The sequence below is a fragment of the Triturus cristatus genome, chromosome 4_1 (genome assembly GCF_964204655.1).
Source record: "Triturus cristatus chromosome 4_1, aTriCri1.1, whole genome shotgun sequence".
Classification (NCBI taxonomy): domain Eukaryota; kingdom Metazoa; phylum Chordata; class Amphibia; order Caudata; family Salamandridae; genus Triturus; species Triturus cristatus.
The window spans coordinates 346,063,077-346,079,952 of record NC_140585.1 but is presented as its reverse complement, the minus strand read 5'-3'; the positions used below and the strand labels follow the sequence as shown (position 1 = coordinate 346,079,952).

Here is a 16,876-nt window from a genome sequence, read left to right as displayed (position 1 = left end):
CACACTGCTGCACGCCGCACACTGCTGTACGCCGCACACTGCTGCACGCCGCTGCATGCCACACAGTGCTGCAACCTCACAATGCTACACGAAACACTGCTGCACGCCACACACTGCTGCACGCCGCACACTGCTGCACACTGCAGCACACCACACACTGCTGCATGCCGCACACTGCTGCACGCCACACACTGCTGCACGCCGCACACTGCTACACGCCGCACACTGCTACACGCCGCACACTGCTACACGCCGCACACTGCTGCATGCCGCTGCACACCACACACTGCTGCACACCACACACTGCTGCATGCCACGCACTGCTGCACGCAGCACACTGCTGCACGCCGCACACTGCTGCACGCCGCACACTGCTGCACACCACACACTGCTGCACACCACACACTGCTGCACGAAACACTGCTGCACGCCACACACTGCTGCACGCTGCACACTGCTGCACGCCACACACTGCTGCACGCCGCACACTGCTGCACGCCACACACTGCTGCACACTGCTGCATTACTCACTGCTGCATGCTGCACGACACTGCTGCACGCCGCACGCCGCTGCACGCCACACAGTGCTGCATGCCTCACACTGCTACACGAAACACTGCTGCACGCCACACACTGCTGCACGTCGCACACTGCTGCACGCCACACACTGCTGCACGCCACACACTGCTGCATGCCGCACACTGCTGCATGCCGCACACTGCTGCACGCCTCACACTGCTGCACGCCTCACACTGCTGCACGCCTCACACTGCTGCACGCCACACACTGCTGCACGCTGCACACTGCTGCACACCGCACACTACGCCGCACACTGCTGCACGCCGCATACAACTGCACGCCGCACACTGCTGCACTCCACACACTGCTCTTATGCGAGTTTATGCTACTGACATTGTAAATGACAATGCCTTTTATTTGTTTTAAAACCAAAACATAAATAAAATGCATTGTAATTTTACAATGCCAATAGCTCAAACTCTTATAAATGCGAGACCTATTGCATTGCAAATGTTTGTTTTTTCTAGGTGTGCTGATGAACAGTATAAATGTCCTTTGCATGGTCATCAGTCTGTTCAAGGACACAAGGGTACTAGCATTGCTTCTGTTGGATGATTGAATTGCCAGATTAATACAAACCTGCCACAAGAATTGTTAAGAGTCCAAGAATATGAACATGAGGCACCAATCATGAGGTAGGGGTTATAAACTGAGGCACAACTTCAGACATTACTTTACCAGAAGCATAGCATATTTTTGTAATACTTATCGACATTAGGAGAAGCTGAATTTTGGCATGCAGCAGTGAAAGCCAGACACAACATCTACCTTGATAAAAACTACAGAATGTTATCTCTGAAGGAGCCTCGAAGTTTAGATGTAGTTTATCTGTGTCGAGCAGGGTTCTCCAAAGTCAGCCTTAGAAGGTCGGATCCATGCCAGATTTTTAGCATATCCCCATTAAGATAAATTTGGTTATCTTAAAAATCTGGCATGGATCCGGCCCTCCAGGGCCGACTTTGGTCAGAACCTTGGTGTAGAACATAGAGAAATTATTTTAGGGACACTTTAAATTCAGGCTCCTTATAATGTTCATATTTTACTTAACATTTCTTGCACTAAATCTCTCATCCCAACACTAGTTAGGTCTAAGAATATATATGATCAATTATTTACATATTTGTAAACGTTTGGTTTTGTTCTGCTCCTACTTCAACTGTTGTTTCTTTTCACATGTCCTATCCTAGTTAGCTTATTAGAGAAAACATGTTCTTCAATGAAAATGAATTGGTGTTATACTTGTCTGGTTATAATTGTTTTGGATTTTCCAGTGTTTGTTAATTTCCCTTTAACCACTATTTAGCAGGAAATGATTTATAAGTGAAGGGTACCTGTAGTTGTCTGTAGCGATCTCGATGGGAAATTATTTCATCATTCTTTTCTTTCAAATAATCTGTTCCTGGTAAACCGTGCGTCTTCATCATATCTTCTAATTCCTGTGAACATTTAGGAGAGAATGTTGCAAATATACGTAGAGAGGTCAAATCTGTTTGCATAAGTGCGGATGTCCATCTGTTTATTAGATCAATCATCCTCATCAAACCTTTATTGGGTTCATAGCATAGACAACCCATGAAAACACAACATCTTGAAACAATGCATCATAGTAAAGATAAAAACATGAAATAAATCAAATCTCCATTCACACTTTTGATGATGATAGTAGATCAATCAAAAGGCCTATTTTGCAGCAGCATTTCATAAAACGGAAACAACTGTTCTATCTTACTCTTGTTTCTTTTTAACTCGTATTAATTCTTTATGTTCCATTTCAACCAGTCAGTGTTTTTACCTTTATAAATATAACTCCGCCTACTTTATACTCGCTCCAGTAATTCGTATACAAACCTTTGTCTGCTCTCCAACCACTGACCAGGAGACCCATTGGCAGAACCAACAACTGCGTCTCATAGATGCAAATAGAACTAGCTAGTACCTGAGACACAGGAGTCACCAAAATAGACCTTTTCCCTACACCCACTTAGAACTGATTCACAGAATTGAGACACATTCAACCACAAGTTAACATACAAGGAATTAGCAGCAAAGCAAAATGCCTAAATATTCCTAATCACTTCTAGTTGATATTGAGATTCTGGACTTGAAACTACATCTATGGTACAAGCAGCAGCCAAGGAAGAATGTTGTCTTTAAATTACAGATTACAAGGCACCTAGAGCAGTTTGATTTTTTTTTTGCCAAGCTGAAGGTGACTTTTCGGAGAGGAATCTGGCATCACAGTAAGCCCACAGGCTCAAACGTTTTGTGCAAGAGGTGGTACTAGAACACGGCGAGGTCCCAGAATGCGAATTTCGTCGCAGATGGAAAAGGCTCCCTGAACTTTTCAAAAAAGGCACCACAAATGTTTAATTATGCGTTCTTGTGTAGTTCAATCAGATAAATGGCACAACATGAAATGCTGGAAACTGAGAAGAGTTTATCTACCTTCCAAGAAACCAGTGACAAAAATAAAAAGTGCTGGAGTCATATGCACATGGGGAGGTGAAGACAACGGACCAGTTAAACTAGCATAGAAATTAAAAGCAGAAGCAATAATTAATTGTGACAATTGCAGTGCTATTGTACTATGCTTCCAACAAAGAGACCGAACAGGCCAGCTAGGGGGAGACCAAAACGATATTGATATACGAGTGCAGAGGTCTCTGGGAACGTTCACCAAACACACAGGAACTATGTGAAGTCTCCATGAGATCATGGTTCCTGTGAGAAGTCTTCTCCAGGTGGTGTGAGACAGAATTCTGGAAGACTAATGAGCCCTGCCTGCACAAAAACTGATCTTGCCAGCATCTCTGAAGTCCCACCAAGGGCCAGAAGTAGGAAATAATTGAGAGGTAAGCTCACTCTGAAAGAGACGAGATCCTTTCTCACAAAAGAAATCAATGTTAGATCATTTCGGGTTTATCGTCTGTAAGTGATCCAGTGCAATGCTTTTTCTTTCATATTTTAGCAGCACCAATTTGTCCTAGATAAAGGACTTTTTTAATAATTGGATATCAACACTGTCAGGCGACAAGCTTGGGCAGATGATTCATGAAGCCATACATCCTCTGCAGCTTCCAAATCTAGAGGTCAATAAGACTAGAAGTTGCAGTGGATACATTACCTCATTATAATCTTGTGTAACTGCTGTTCAAGGGGAGCAACACATCCAGCAGTTAATCCAGTGCTTTTGCACTGTGTGAGAAACTGGACTAGTGGATGAGGGGCGTGGAACCCTTCTCAAGCAGCAACCACTATTCTGGTTAGAGTGAAACACAAGCAATCCCCAAATTAACCTGTGCTTAATTAACCCTCTGGCAGCTTGGCACAAAACCAGTCAGGCTTAACTTAGAGGTAATATGGAAAGTACTTATGCAGCACTTCATACAGTGATACAGTGACAACACAACACAAACAAAATATCACACTAGTTAGAAGAATAGAGTAAAATTTAGTAAATTATTTGACACCAAAATGACAAAAATCTAATTGCTAGAACCGGAGACATGAATTTTTAGAGATTAGATCAAAAATAGTGCTTAAAAGCACAAAGCGTCAAATTGCAGTTATCTGGTCCCACTGGACCGGGGCAAAGCCAGACGTTCAGGCTAATTGCAATGCAGCGCTAGCCTGATACAGCAGAGTGCTGCCCCGTACAGCGGCGATCCAGAAAAGTGATGCGTGATCCACATCGAGGAATGCGCTATGCAGCAGCAGTTCCGATGAGCTGCCAGGGCTGCAATGCGGGCTTCGGTCGAAGGTGTATCACGCTGCGTCACTTCTGAGGAGAAGCTGCAAGGTCCGCGTCGAGGATGTGTTGCAAAGCAGTGGTTTCGATGAGCTGGCAGACTGTGAAGCTGGCTTGTGTCGAGGCTGCCCCGCGCTGCATTAGTTCCGATGAGGTGCTGAGAAGAGCTGAGTTGGGTGTGCGTCACGCTCCGTCAATCCTGTTGAGAGCAAAACTGGGCTCGCAGAGCACCCTTAGCCCCACTTCCAAGAGTCCAAGTCCGAGTGAGGGGCAGTCAGAGTCCAGGTGCAAGGTTCAAGATCATTGGAGCCTTTTCTGTCCCTGAGTCTCTGATCAGGAGGCCAGTCAACTAGCCCTTGGAGTCACTCTGGTGGTCCTGGGTTCAAGGTGCAAGTCCAGTCCTTCTCACTCAGGCAGCAGGGTAGCTGAGTAGCAGGGCAGCAGAGCAGTCTTTCTTCCAGCTGAGCAGCACAGCAGTCCTCCTTCTGAGTCTTTCACCACAGGTCCAGAAGAGTACTGAAGAGTTAGGTCTTAGGCTCCATTATTTGCACCTGGTGCCCACTTTCAAGTGGGAGATACTTCAAGAGTCTTCCCCCTACAGAGGTGTCTGGAATTTCCTGCCTTGGTCCCAGCTTATGTGGGGGGGGGGGCACAAAAGACTAGTGTGAACCCCTTTGTGAGTGTACTGAGGTACAGTCTTTGTGATGTGCAAGTGTGCAAGGGGCTCCTCCCCTCATCCTGACAGAGATGGCCAATCCTGACAACACCTAGTACTCCTTTGTCTCACTGGCTGAGAGTAATACACAAAGTCTAACTGCCAGTTACACCTTGTCATGTGACCCAGGATACAGGCTCCAGGCACAAAATGGTTAGCACAAGAAAATACCAACTTTCTGAAAGAGGCATTTTCAGAATTATGACTTAAAATCCAACTTTACCAATAAAGAGGGTATTATATTCCAATTTCTTAGAGACACCACTCAACCTTCCAACCTGCTCCCAATTGAAAGTCATCACTTATTAAATGTAATGAAGTAAAACAATGGCATTCTATGGGTGAGTCAGGCGTTGCAATAGTGAAAAACAAATGTAAGTTTTTCACTACCAGGACACGAAAAAGTTAAACGTAATTGTCCAACTTTCTAAATACAATGTACCCTGCCGTATGGGTTGTTTAGGGCCTACCAGATGGGTGACTTCTATGTATTAAAAAGGAAGATTGGACCTAGCCAGAGATGTATTTGACCAGGTCACAATGTTTGAAGGGCTACCTTAGTGGGTGACATGATGAGTGCTGAAGGTTGACTAGTAACTTTAATTTACAGGCCCTGGGTACATGTAGTATCACTCTACTAGGGACTTGCAACTAAATTAATCGTGCCAATTGGGTGTAAGCAAATTTCACAATGTTTAAAGACGGGCACAATCACTTTAGCAGTGGTATAGTGTGCAGGGTCATAAGGTCAACAAAAACAAATTCAGCAAAAACAGGATGAGTAAGGCAAAAGGTTTGGGGGAAGACCACCTTAAGGCTGACAGGTCTAACATACCATTAAGTTGCCTGCAATTAATTAACCTACACCTAACTGATGACAGCCCAGCAGCCAACAGGATATCAAAACTGTCAGCTGATAAGCTCAGATAGATGATTCATGAGGCTATGCATCCGCTGCAACTTTCAGATGTATTGGTTAATAGGACAAGACGTTGAAAAGAATGTATGGCCTCACAAGTCAATAAGAGAAGTGTCACACCCCTCACAGTTGCGGCCTCTTCACCAACTGCCATTGATGTCTAAAATCTAGTGGAAGCATAGCACATTTTCAGTGTGTGCCTCAAATGTAATGGTTACTGCAAGTAGGCTGGGCAATCCCACAGCGCCAACATCAGTGAGTGCCTTCCATATCCTGCAAAATGAGGCTACATCTCTACATTGCTGCCTCCATGCACACTAACATTTTGAAATCCAATAGGCATCCAAGACTGCCCTACTTCGATGAGCATAAAAGAAGTCCAGTGTTTTCTGGGATCTCATATTTCTTTTGGTGCTTTTTACCCAAGGACTCCCGTTTCTTAAGTTCTTCGTCAAACCTCTCTAGAAGAGACTGACTATTTCTCTGAGCTCCAAACTATTTGATTGCATTTATGACCTATGAAGAACTTATTCTTTGCTGTTCCAATACTCATTCCATCTTGTATGTACTAAAAAGAGTCTTCCAACACAACCCAAAGTGATAGCTAATTTGTTTCATCTCCCAAAGCAGATCATTCACATAAACTGAATGCTAGCGAAGACAACTACACCATGTATGACAAGGTACTACTAACCATCAGCAAAGGATTCAGTCACTGGTGAAATGTCGAAGCTACAAATCACCCAGTATATGCTATCAACGATCACATAAAGTCTCCTTCCCCCAAATCAACTGTTGCTTGACTCTGCAATACACATGCTGTTTTTTGCACGATTCACTTTTTTAACCACTCATCATCATGTTTCTAAGCAAGGCAGGACAGATGCTTTAAGTAACCTCAAATAAATAAACCAATTCCAGAGAATCTACCCATCCTCTCCAGTTGATCTGTGACAGCAGAGCTACCACCCAGACACTGCTCAGCCCTCCTCCTTTTATCTGAATTCCCATAAATCAATGTGTGCATTCAATCAATTAATAAAACATTTAATATGTTGCTCAATACACAAAATCCCACTTACATCTACACTCAAAATTTCGCAATACTTTCTAAAGCACTTAAAGATTAGGAATAAAGACGGAGTTTGCAAAGAAGCAATTTGTAAACATTAACAGAGCATTTGGTCATGTTATCACTAATACCCGCCTTATTTCGCAGCACAATCTAGATGCCCTGTTATTCTAATAGTATATGCTTCCTACATTGCAAAGTCCTTTGTATGAAATTTGCTATGCTGAACTGTGCATAAATTGTGTTTCTTTCTATTCATACTTTCATACCATTGGACTGGGGTGGGCGTAATTTACGTAATTCTGTGTAGCATAATCGTATGAAATTACCTAAGAAATACACAAGATTACACTTGAATTACACAAGAAGATTAATTCTGTGTTAAGCACTTTTTCTTAGCACAAAATGCACACTTGTGTCCAAAATGGATGCAATGATGCATTTTGCGCTAAGAAACAGCGCTAAAAGCAGAAGAGAATGAATAGCAAGCAGCTGCTCGTGCTCGCTAAGTGTGCTCCTTCACTAGAATGCCCCCTCCCATATTAGTCTTAAGTAAGCGACCAGGAGTGACTGCAAAATTAGAAGTAATCAGTGGTGGCTGGCAAGGATCTGGGGTGGTGAGGTGAGGGGCCAACGGGGTGCAAGAAAAGAAAAATACACTTACCTCCTCGCTGCTCTCTCCCACGTCGTCTTTCCTCTGTCCGCCGACCAGCAAGCTGCCAGGCTCTACTGAGCCAATCACAACGCTGCAATGCAGCGTTGTGATTGGTCTGTAGCCCGTAATTCAGCGCTCAGACGGGACCTGGGCATGTTCTCCACCCAGGCTGTAATGCAGCCTGAGGGGAGAACATGCTAAGTGAGCATGACTGTTTGATCGGCCCGAGACCGCAGGCCAAAGCGTCATGCGCACTTCAGTGTGCTCACCACTCCTCCCCTACTCTGTGAGCAGAGCAACCCCGCCTCTCCATGCTGCAGGAACAAATAAAATGATCATAACATTAAGTTATTATCAATTTATTTTTCCTTTTCTTCTCTGCTGCAACGCAGTGTGGCGGCTCCTCTGTCTTAGCCGAGGAGCAGCTACTGTCAGTAATTCTGCATCAAAGAGTAACACAGAATTACCAGTGTAATCAAACGTCTGCCCACATTTAGCCTACACAGGACTTTGCTGTCATAAAGTTAAGAACAAGTTGTTCCGACTTGCGGAGTAATGGTATGCGTTGTTACAACGCGGTCGTTGTAACAACCGCGTTGTAATTCCCTGCGGGGAAAAGTATTTGTGGTAAACGATGTTTACCCTCACAACACCAAGTTATTTCCTTAAGGCAATAATAATAATAATACTGATATTTGTAGAGCGCGAACAGCTACCTCACGAGGAGGTGTCCCGGCGCTATAGACCGCTGGGGAACCCGTCCTGGGTATCCCTGTGAGATGGTCCCTTTCTGGGTATCTCCAAGGTGAAACCAGGCATCCCCAGCGTCTGTGGGGGGCCGTTGTAGAGATAAGGCAAGCTTAATGCCCAGAGTTGCCGAGTGTGTTCCTGGTTAGAGTAGGTACCGAGGCAAGAATTATCAAGTCCGTTTTGACCCTGGTCCACGACCCTGCCGCGTCGGGAATTGAACCCTGGTCCCTGGCCAATTCTCTGCTTACGGGTCTGCCGCCTCTAACCAGTGAGCCACACCTCTCCACAATAAGAGGAAAAGTACTAGGGGCAGCAGAACTAGGGACACCAGAATACTTTCTCAAAAATCAATGTTATGTGGTCTTTGAGGATTGTTGCGAATTAGCCTATCATTCATCTACTTCCGTGGTGCTCAAAGTAGGGCCAGGCAGGCCTTCTTTGGCGGCCCACGGACCTTGCAGGTAATGTAAACCCAATATTATGAGCGATAGAAGAGAGTGGAGAGAGAAAGAGAGAGTGGAGAGAAAGAGAGAGAGAGAGAGTGGGGAGAGAGAGAGTGGAGAGAGAGAGTGGAGAGAGAGAGATTGAGATAGAGAGAGAGTGGAGAGAGAGACTGACTGACTGACTGAAGACAGAGAGAGAGACTGACTGACTAAGAGAGACTAACTGAGAAAGAGACTGAATGAGGGAGAGAGACTGACAGAGAGCGACTGACTGACTAGGAGAGAGACTGACTGACATAGAGAGAGAGACTGACAGAGAGAAAGAGAGAGACTGACAGAGTAAGAGATTGACAGAGAGAGAGACTGACTAAGAGAGAGAGACTGACTAAGAGAGGGAGACTGACTAAGAGAGGAGGGAGACTGACTGACTGAGAGAGACTGACAGAGAGAGAGAGAGAGAGGGACTGAATGAGAGATAGACTGACTGAGAGAGAGACTGACTGAGAGAGACTGAATGACTGAAAGAGAGAGACTGTCAGAGAGAGACTGACTGACATAGAGAGAGAGACAGACAGAGAGACTGACAGACAGAGAGAGAGAAAGACTGACTGACTAAGAGATACTGACTGAGTAAGAGCAGGAGAGAGAGAGAGAGAGACTAAGAGAGAGAGACTGACAGAGAGAGAGAGAGACTGACTAAGAGAGAGAGACTGACTGAGAGACTGACTGACTAAGAGAGAGAGAGAGAGAGAGAGAGAGAGAGAGACTGACTTAGAGAGAGAGAGACAGAGAGAGACAGACTGACGAAGAGAAAGACTGACTGACACAGAGAGAGAGACTGACTCACAGACAGAGAGAGAGAGAGACTCACAGAGAAAGAGTGAGAGAGAGAGAGAGAGAGAGAGAGACTCAGAGAGAGAGACTCAGAGAGAGAGAGAGAGAGAGAGAGAGAGAGACTCAGAGAGAGAGAGAGAGAGAGAGAGAGAGAGAGAGAGAGAGAGAGAGAGAGAGAGAGAGAGAGAGAGAGAGACTCAGAGAGAGAGAGAGAGAGAGAGAGAGAGAGAGAGAGAGAGAGAGAGAGAGAGAGAGAGAGAGAGAGAGAGAGAGAGAGAGAGAGAGAGAGAGAGAGAGAGAGAGAGAGAGAGAGAGAGAGAGAGAGAGAGAGAGAGAGAGAGAGAGAGAGAGAGAGAGAGAGAGAGAGAGAGAGAGAGAGAGAGAGAGGCATCAGTACTTTGTGAAGTCAGTACTTTGTGCCAGAGGGAGGAAACAACAAAAGATTACTGTAGGGGAGAAGCAAGAGAGAGAGCATGAACTGGAAAAGGGCAAAGCTAAATAAAGAGAGAAATATAGATGAAAGAGCAGGACATGCACTGCCCTGGAGTGGTAAACACAAATGGTAAAGAAATAAAAGAAGAGTTGTTCGCTGATATCAGCATTTCAGGGAAATAACTCATTCAATCAGTGTAAAGCCAAATTTCTGTAGGAGTAGGACCAGCACAAGAATAGAGAGAAAAAAATTAAAATCAGGATCTGGCAATGGAATGGACAAAAAGCCTTGCAATCATGAGCAGGGGGCTAAACCAAAGCCCACTGTATGTAATATTGTATTCAAAGCTGTGAAAGACGTCTGAAGCCGTCCATAGTGAGCCTACAAAAATGATCAGAACAGTGAGCTACGTTGATAGTGCCTATGAGTAGAGGATCCAGTGTGTGTGATGGCAGTATCTAGACCCACCCTCCACTTACCCCACGCCCCATTGACTCCCACCCATACCGGTGCGGTCCTCGGCCACAAGCCACACTGCAATTTTGGCACCCAACAGAACGTTTGTGAGTCCCCATGATCTACTTGCATGAACCCTTATTTTTTATTTATTTATTTGAGTTTTATATAGCGCTGGCTAGACCCAGAGGTATCAGAGCGCTTTACAAGAGGTTCCACATTGTTACAAAAGTTACATCAGTTACAAGTTACCTAGAAGACGAGATAAATGGCGCGTAGAAGGGTAACTGGGGTCAGGTAAAAAGGATAGGAGGGAGATGCGGGAGAGAGACGAAGGAAAGTCTGCCCAAAGTCCGGCTTGGTAGGTGAGGGCTGAGGGGGGGAAGTCCACAGCCCATCTTGTTGCATTTAATGGAATGCTAGCACACCAACACCTTGTTGTATTTAATGGAATGCTGGCACACCACCACCTTGTTGTATTTAACTGACTGCCAGCACACCAGCACCTTGTTACATTTAACGGAATGCTAGCACACCACCACCTTGTTGCATTTAATGTACTGCGAGCACACCACCACCTTTTTGCATTTAATGGAATGCTAGCACACCACCACCTTGTTGCATTTAATGTATTGCTAGCACACCACCACCTTGTTGCATTTAATGGAATGCTATCACACCACCACCTTGTTGTATTTAATGGAATGCTAGCACACCACCACCTTGTTTTATTTAATGGACTGCTAGCACACCACTACCTTGTTGCATTTAACGGAATGCTGGCACACCACCACCTTGTTGCATTTAATGGAATGCTAGCACACCACCACCTTGCCTGATTTAACGCAACGGTATCATACTACCACCACCTTGTTGGATTTAATGTAATGCTATCAAACCAACACTGGTTAGGTAATACCTCTCCTCGTATGCCACCGCAAGCAGGGTACCTCAACCCTTCTCCAGAAGTGTCTCAGACCGGCTTTGAGCAGTAAAGAGTGAGACACAATTGTCTTGCAAGCAGGCGTGGTGATGGTTCCACTGAACGTCCCTCTCAGGAACACATATGTGCCAATGATTCCTAGCAGGAAAGGGAATAGTGTAATGTAATAGATGTAGGACTAAGACTGTGGCTAATGTAGCGTAGCGTCTATGAGGACCATAGACCTACTGCTTAAATAGGAATGACTGTTTCAGATTAATTATGTGTATATCTGTTTTACTAAAGGATGGACAACAAGCTAACCTACTGTAACCTATAACCTTCAATTAGAATGAAAAAAAAGTTTACAATGTCAACCAACGCATTTGTATGTCTATACACACTAATACCAAAACCCTTACTGCTTATGTTGATCCTTGCACTAATTTGCTGGGAATATTTTACTGCTCTGTACCAGAATGCATCCATATGTGTATTTGTGTTAAAACACGTTTGGCATTATTTCAGTGGTTTTCTGTTGGAGACAAATATATTTTTTGTACTGTACCTTTCTATGTGTGGGGAGTGTTTTTATCATCCGTCCATTTTATAAAAAATGCCCCAGTGTATTAAGGGGTTGTGGGAGATGTTTAAGGTGGTACTGCTGGTTAGCAATTAATTACAAAATGCATTAAAATGTAAGCAGCGGCGGATTTAATGACAGTCAGGCGGGGTCTAGTTCTGTTAAACAGGAGGAAAGATGATACTAGCAATATGAAAAAAATATATATATCAACTTTGTTCTGCCACAATATCAGAACTCAGTTCATATGACAACCAGTGGGCAATTGCAGTAGGCTACCATCAGGATAGTTCATGGAGGAGAGCCACTGATAGTTGCAGGGGTACCTGCTCACAAGGATCTGAGCTACACAAATTGTATTATGTACACTGCCGGTGGTGATGCGCCCTATTCTGGGGGGTGGAGGTTGTATAATGTTGCTGGAGGAAAGAAGAGTGGTATACTCATGGCCATAGGAACACAGTAAAACTATTTCAACTGTGGTCTGCAGTACCATGTGAAAGAATGGCATGGTTTATTTAAAAGTATACACGTGGAACACATTTGTGCTTTATGTGGGAGGGAATATAATTTAAGTGTTGAGTTAGTTCCCTTTTTCCTGTAGGTGAGACATTCTGACTCTCTACGAAAATTGAAACATGTTGGGAAGTTTTGGGTCCCTTTTTACTTTGTGAAATTAGAGATAGCAGGAGAAAAAAGAAATCCTAGAAATCATAAAGGCAGATGTGCAATAGGTTCTAGGTGATACCTATAGAGAGTACCGTTGGCCAGTATTTTTCATCAACAGCACTGAAGGGAGTTCGCTGGAGAATGATGAGGATGCGGCGAATTAAAAACAAAAAACGTGATCTTCTAAAGCATCTTGAAGGAGTATGAGTGAGCATATGGAGGGGAAGCATTGTGTTCTTTCATTGTTTCATATGTTCTCTGGTTAGAGTGAACGTCAGTATAAACAAGCATTGGCATAGCCAATAGGTCTCGCCTTTGGGACCTTATAAGTATTTAGCCATGCAGCACATTATCCTTGGTGCTATGCCGCCATGAATTGAAGAGCTATATAATTACTGTACACTGGGTGATGCAGTCCTTAACTACTGTGAAATTTTAAGTACAATTTCTTTGAAGCATCATTTCACTGCGTTTATTATGGAAGTTATTCATTTAGATTGTTAGAAAGTGTTACATGTATATAGCGCTTACTACCCCTGACAAGGCGTTGATATTAATTTGAGATCTATTTTGATTGGTCAGCACCGGCTGCCTCATAAACTGAGCTATATTTTGCTAACCCAAAGACATGACCAATAAGAAGAACTGCTGACTTTCTTATACCACCACCGCCAAAGGCATTTGAGGGCAGAAATTTACATGAAAAAGTCTGCAACAAACAATAAGTTTACAGAGTGTCTGTATAAATAGAAATGTTCTTTTCTTTAGGAGTTGCTGCATGTACGAGGCAGAGTACATGTAAGGGTGGAAGAAGCAGGCAGTGGAGAGCACAGACGCCTGAGCAGGCAGAGGGACCATAGGGCTGAGCAGGCAGAGTACATGTAAGGGTGGATGAAGAAGGCAGCAGAGAGGACAGAAACCAGAGCAGGCAGAGGGCGTGAGTACGGAGCAGCCTTACAGGCACCCATTTGACTACTTATGAAAAACATCTCCTGCTAAGTGTAAAGTGCAGATCAGAGGGCCTTGCCCTGTTGGACAAAATAGAGCGCAAGGGACCCCGTTGGCAAATGACGGCCACATTAAAACGGAAAAATCTATCTCTGCAACTATCAGCATCACCTGAATATCCTACCATTACACATGCCACAAAACGAATATGTTTATATATCACATGGCTTGCCACTTATCTTACTTTCAAAAGTTACCAAGGATCTACAAGGAATCAATAAAGCATACATGCAGACAAGAGTGTTTACATACATAATACATACAAGATGAGATAGGGTGAGGCAATAGCAATGATACTTTCTATACCTGCTCACGTGACAATACTTTGTTTGTGCTTCCTCCATTCAGTATGGTAGAGGAGATGATAAATAAGAAGGAAGGTAATAACTTATCTATTACTTCTGGAACTGAAGTCTGGAATATTTAGGAGTCTAGAACGGTTCTGGCTCAGAAGAACCTGTACAGAAGTCTGCTTATCCTCTCCATAAACCCCTGTCATGTATCAGAATTTCATTATCGTCTTACAGAGAAAACATTTATGCTCTGTGGGCTGCCTCCTTGTGGCAAACATACAAAGAGATCCTGCTGTGTCCTTCAGCCTTGAAGCCTCCCTCTTGCTACCCGACTAACATCACAAAGCCCCAAGACCACATCCTGGGTCTCCATTGATCCTGGTTCCAGGAAAGCAATTTTCCCACTCCTGTCTCACGTGTGAAGGGTAAAGGTAGGGACACATGGCTTGATAAGAGATCTCTCCTGATATGTAGCTGCTACTGCCATATAAAGTTGCAGCCTCAATGAATGCTGGGGGACAGATTTTGTGATACAAAATTGCCACCAATTACATGATAGACAAACAAATCAAGGTTTGCGACCAAACAAATGATTTGTAATCACAGATGGCCACCAATCACATGATGTCAAACCAAAACTGACGGACGTGGATCACCTGACATGCAACAAAATCAAGATAGTCACCAAACAAATGATGGCCAAGTGAACCAAGATGGCTGCCCCAACAGTGTTTATCCACCTGCTAAACTACAGCTCCAAAAGGCTGACAAAGTTGAAAGCTAAAAGGCGGGTCCATTAAAAAAGGGTACAAAAGTCCACCTCGAACCCTATTTTGAGCCTTTGCAATAGTTTATCCTATTTCCCCAATTACTCTGATTATTACAAGTTTGTTCTGGACCTTGTAAACTACTTTTACTTCATTATCCATTTGGTCTTCGAAGGACTGGGGCTATTTCATAAGGGACCTTGGAATTCTTCACCACATCACCCAAATACCTGGATCCATGCGTGGCCATGCATCCTACTCTCCCTGACTGATAATATGCACCACCAAGTATTTGAGGGTCTTGTGAAAGGTAATAGGGGTGAGTATGCAGTAAAACTACTAAACTGCCTTCATCTACAGCTCCTAGTATCCCAAACTATATGCTTTTCTGTTTCCATCTTCTCTCTTCATTTCAGAACAGTGTACATAAATCACCATCACCAATTCCCCTTTCCCTGTACTCTATTGTCACTTTCGACATGCCTATGACAAGCTTTAGAAGAGGTTCTGAGAACTAACACTTATGAAACCATTATTGTGCAATTAATATCATTGTGCATTTCCAGTTATGATTAAAACTTGAACTTATTTAAAGGTCCTGGAAAGCAGCATAATCAGAGAAAATGCTCTGTATAGTCAAGCATGAGAACATTGCTTAGGAGTCCAAGTACTTACCCACTCACACGGTCAAAAAAAGGCACTCTGAGCTCTGGTTTATTGCAAAAACATAAGTCACTGGAGATGCCCACGTCTGGAGTATGGTCTAAAAAGTGACTGTAACACCGTAATGTGAAAAGTTCTCCCACAGCAAATCAAACAGTCCAACTCCTTTGCACACTCCTACTTTGAGGAGTGTTAGCAATCAGATGTTCTGTAAATTGACTCAATTTTACTGTCCCACTGCTATCCAACAGTGATGGAAGAGAATAAGTGCAGATAATGTTTTTATACGATAAGTGACATATATATCATCTCCACCAAAATCTCGTGAGCGGACAGTAACCCTGTAGAGGCTGCTACCGACCAGGCATGGTAGGTGAGGGAAATAATTGTAATAAAAGGACTTACCTTTTTACCGCCGCCACTTATTTCTCTGTCCTCCTCTGCATGGCAGGAAGCACACAACCTTCCAGAATCCCAGAATAATTTTCCCTGCACTCTAGAATCTCGCCCCATAATGATTTGCTGGGCCTTTGGTTGGCATTGTATTTTTGCCCATAACTTTGCTTGGGGTGGTCCTAGGAGGATGGGACCACCCCCGAATCGTTCAGCATGCTATGCTCTTTGTGTTCAAGGCATCTGCTTGCCCTCCCCTAGGTTAGGGGTGACCCCAAAATCATCACCTCTCTCATTGCCTGGTATTTTTCAAAGTTCACTTTTGTGAATTGGTTATATGCTTTTTAGCATGTAAAGGTAAAGTTGTTTTATCGAAGGGTTGTGAGTGCAGTAGCTAACTCCACTACATAGCGGAGTAGGAATTATTGCTTGCATTCCGTTTTTTCAATGAAATGCGTAGTTAGCAAATCTTCGCAACCTCCGCTAGCGGAGCGGAGTTCATTGCCCACAGTTAATATTAGGTACCCCAGGTGTCGCAGGGAGGGGTGGAGGGCATGTAACTACAAGCAGGGTCCTTATAAAAGATGTTTTATAAACGCTGGTGAGGGAAATCTGAACACTGTACTTTTTCCCCATTGTAGATACTTGGCCCATAGGCTAACATTGCAATATTTTATGCATGCATAGTTAGTGCATAGTTAATGCTAGGAAGGAAATGAAAATATCATTCTAAGACTTAAAAGAAGGGTATTGATAAATCCAACAGATTGGCATATAAGTCTTTCTTTTCTATAAACCAAAATCCAGCCTTCCTACAGTCTCCACTGATTTGTCAGTGCTTTTAGTCTTAGCTAGGCTGCCTTGATTAGGTGATAAGTAGCTCTCCAGGGGAGAGGCTATCTGCTGGATATTGCCACTTAATGGACTTGGATCTTTGTGAGATGTTATCTGCCATCTATTTAGTTCAAATCCAT

At 43.9% G+C, this 16,876-nt stretch overlaps 1 protein-coding gene across 2 annotated transcripts in view; it reads right to left on the bottom strand.

The window, feature by feature from the left end:
* Positions 1–16,876, bottom strand: part of CCDC91 (coiled-coil domain containing 91) — a 1,604,885-nt gene that overhangs the window by 1,059,472 nt on the left and 528,537 nt on the right. For both annotated transcript variants that reach the window (XM_085652331.1, XM_085652332.1), the window contains exon 6: positions 1,911–2,015. In XM_085652331.1, the coding sequence (XP_085508457.1) occupies positions 1,911–2,015 (105 nt within the window). The remainder of the gene's footprint in view (positions 1–1,910; positions 2,016–16,876) is intronic.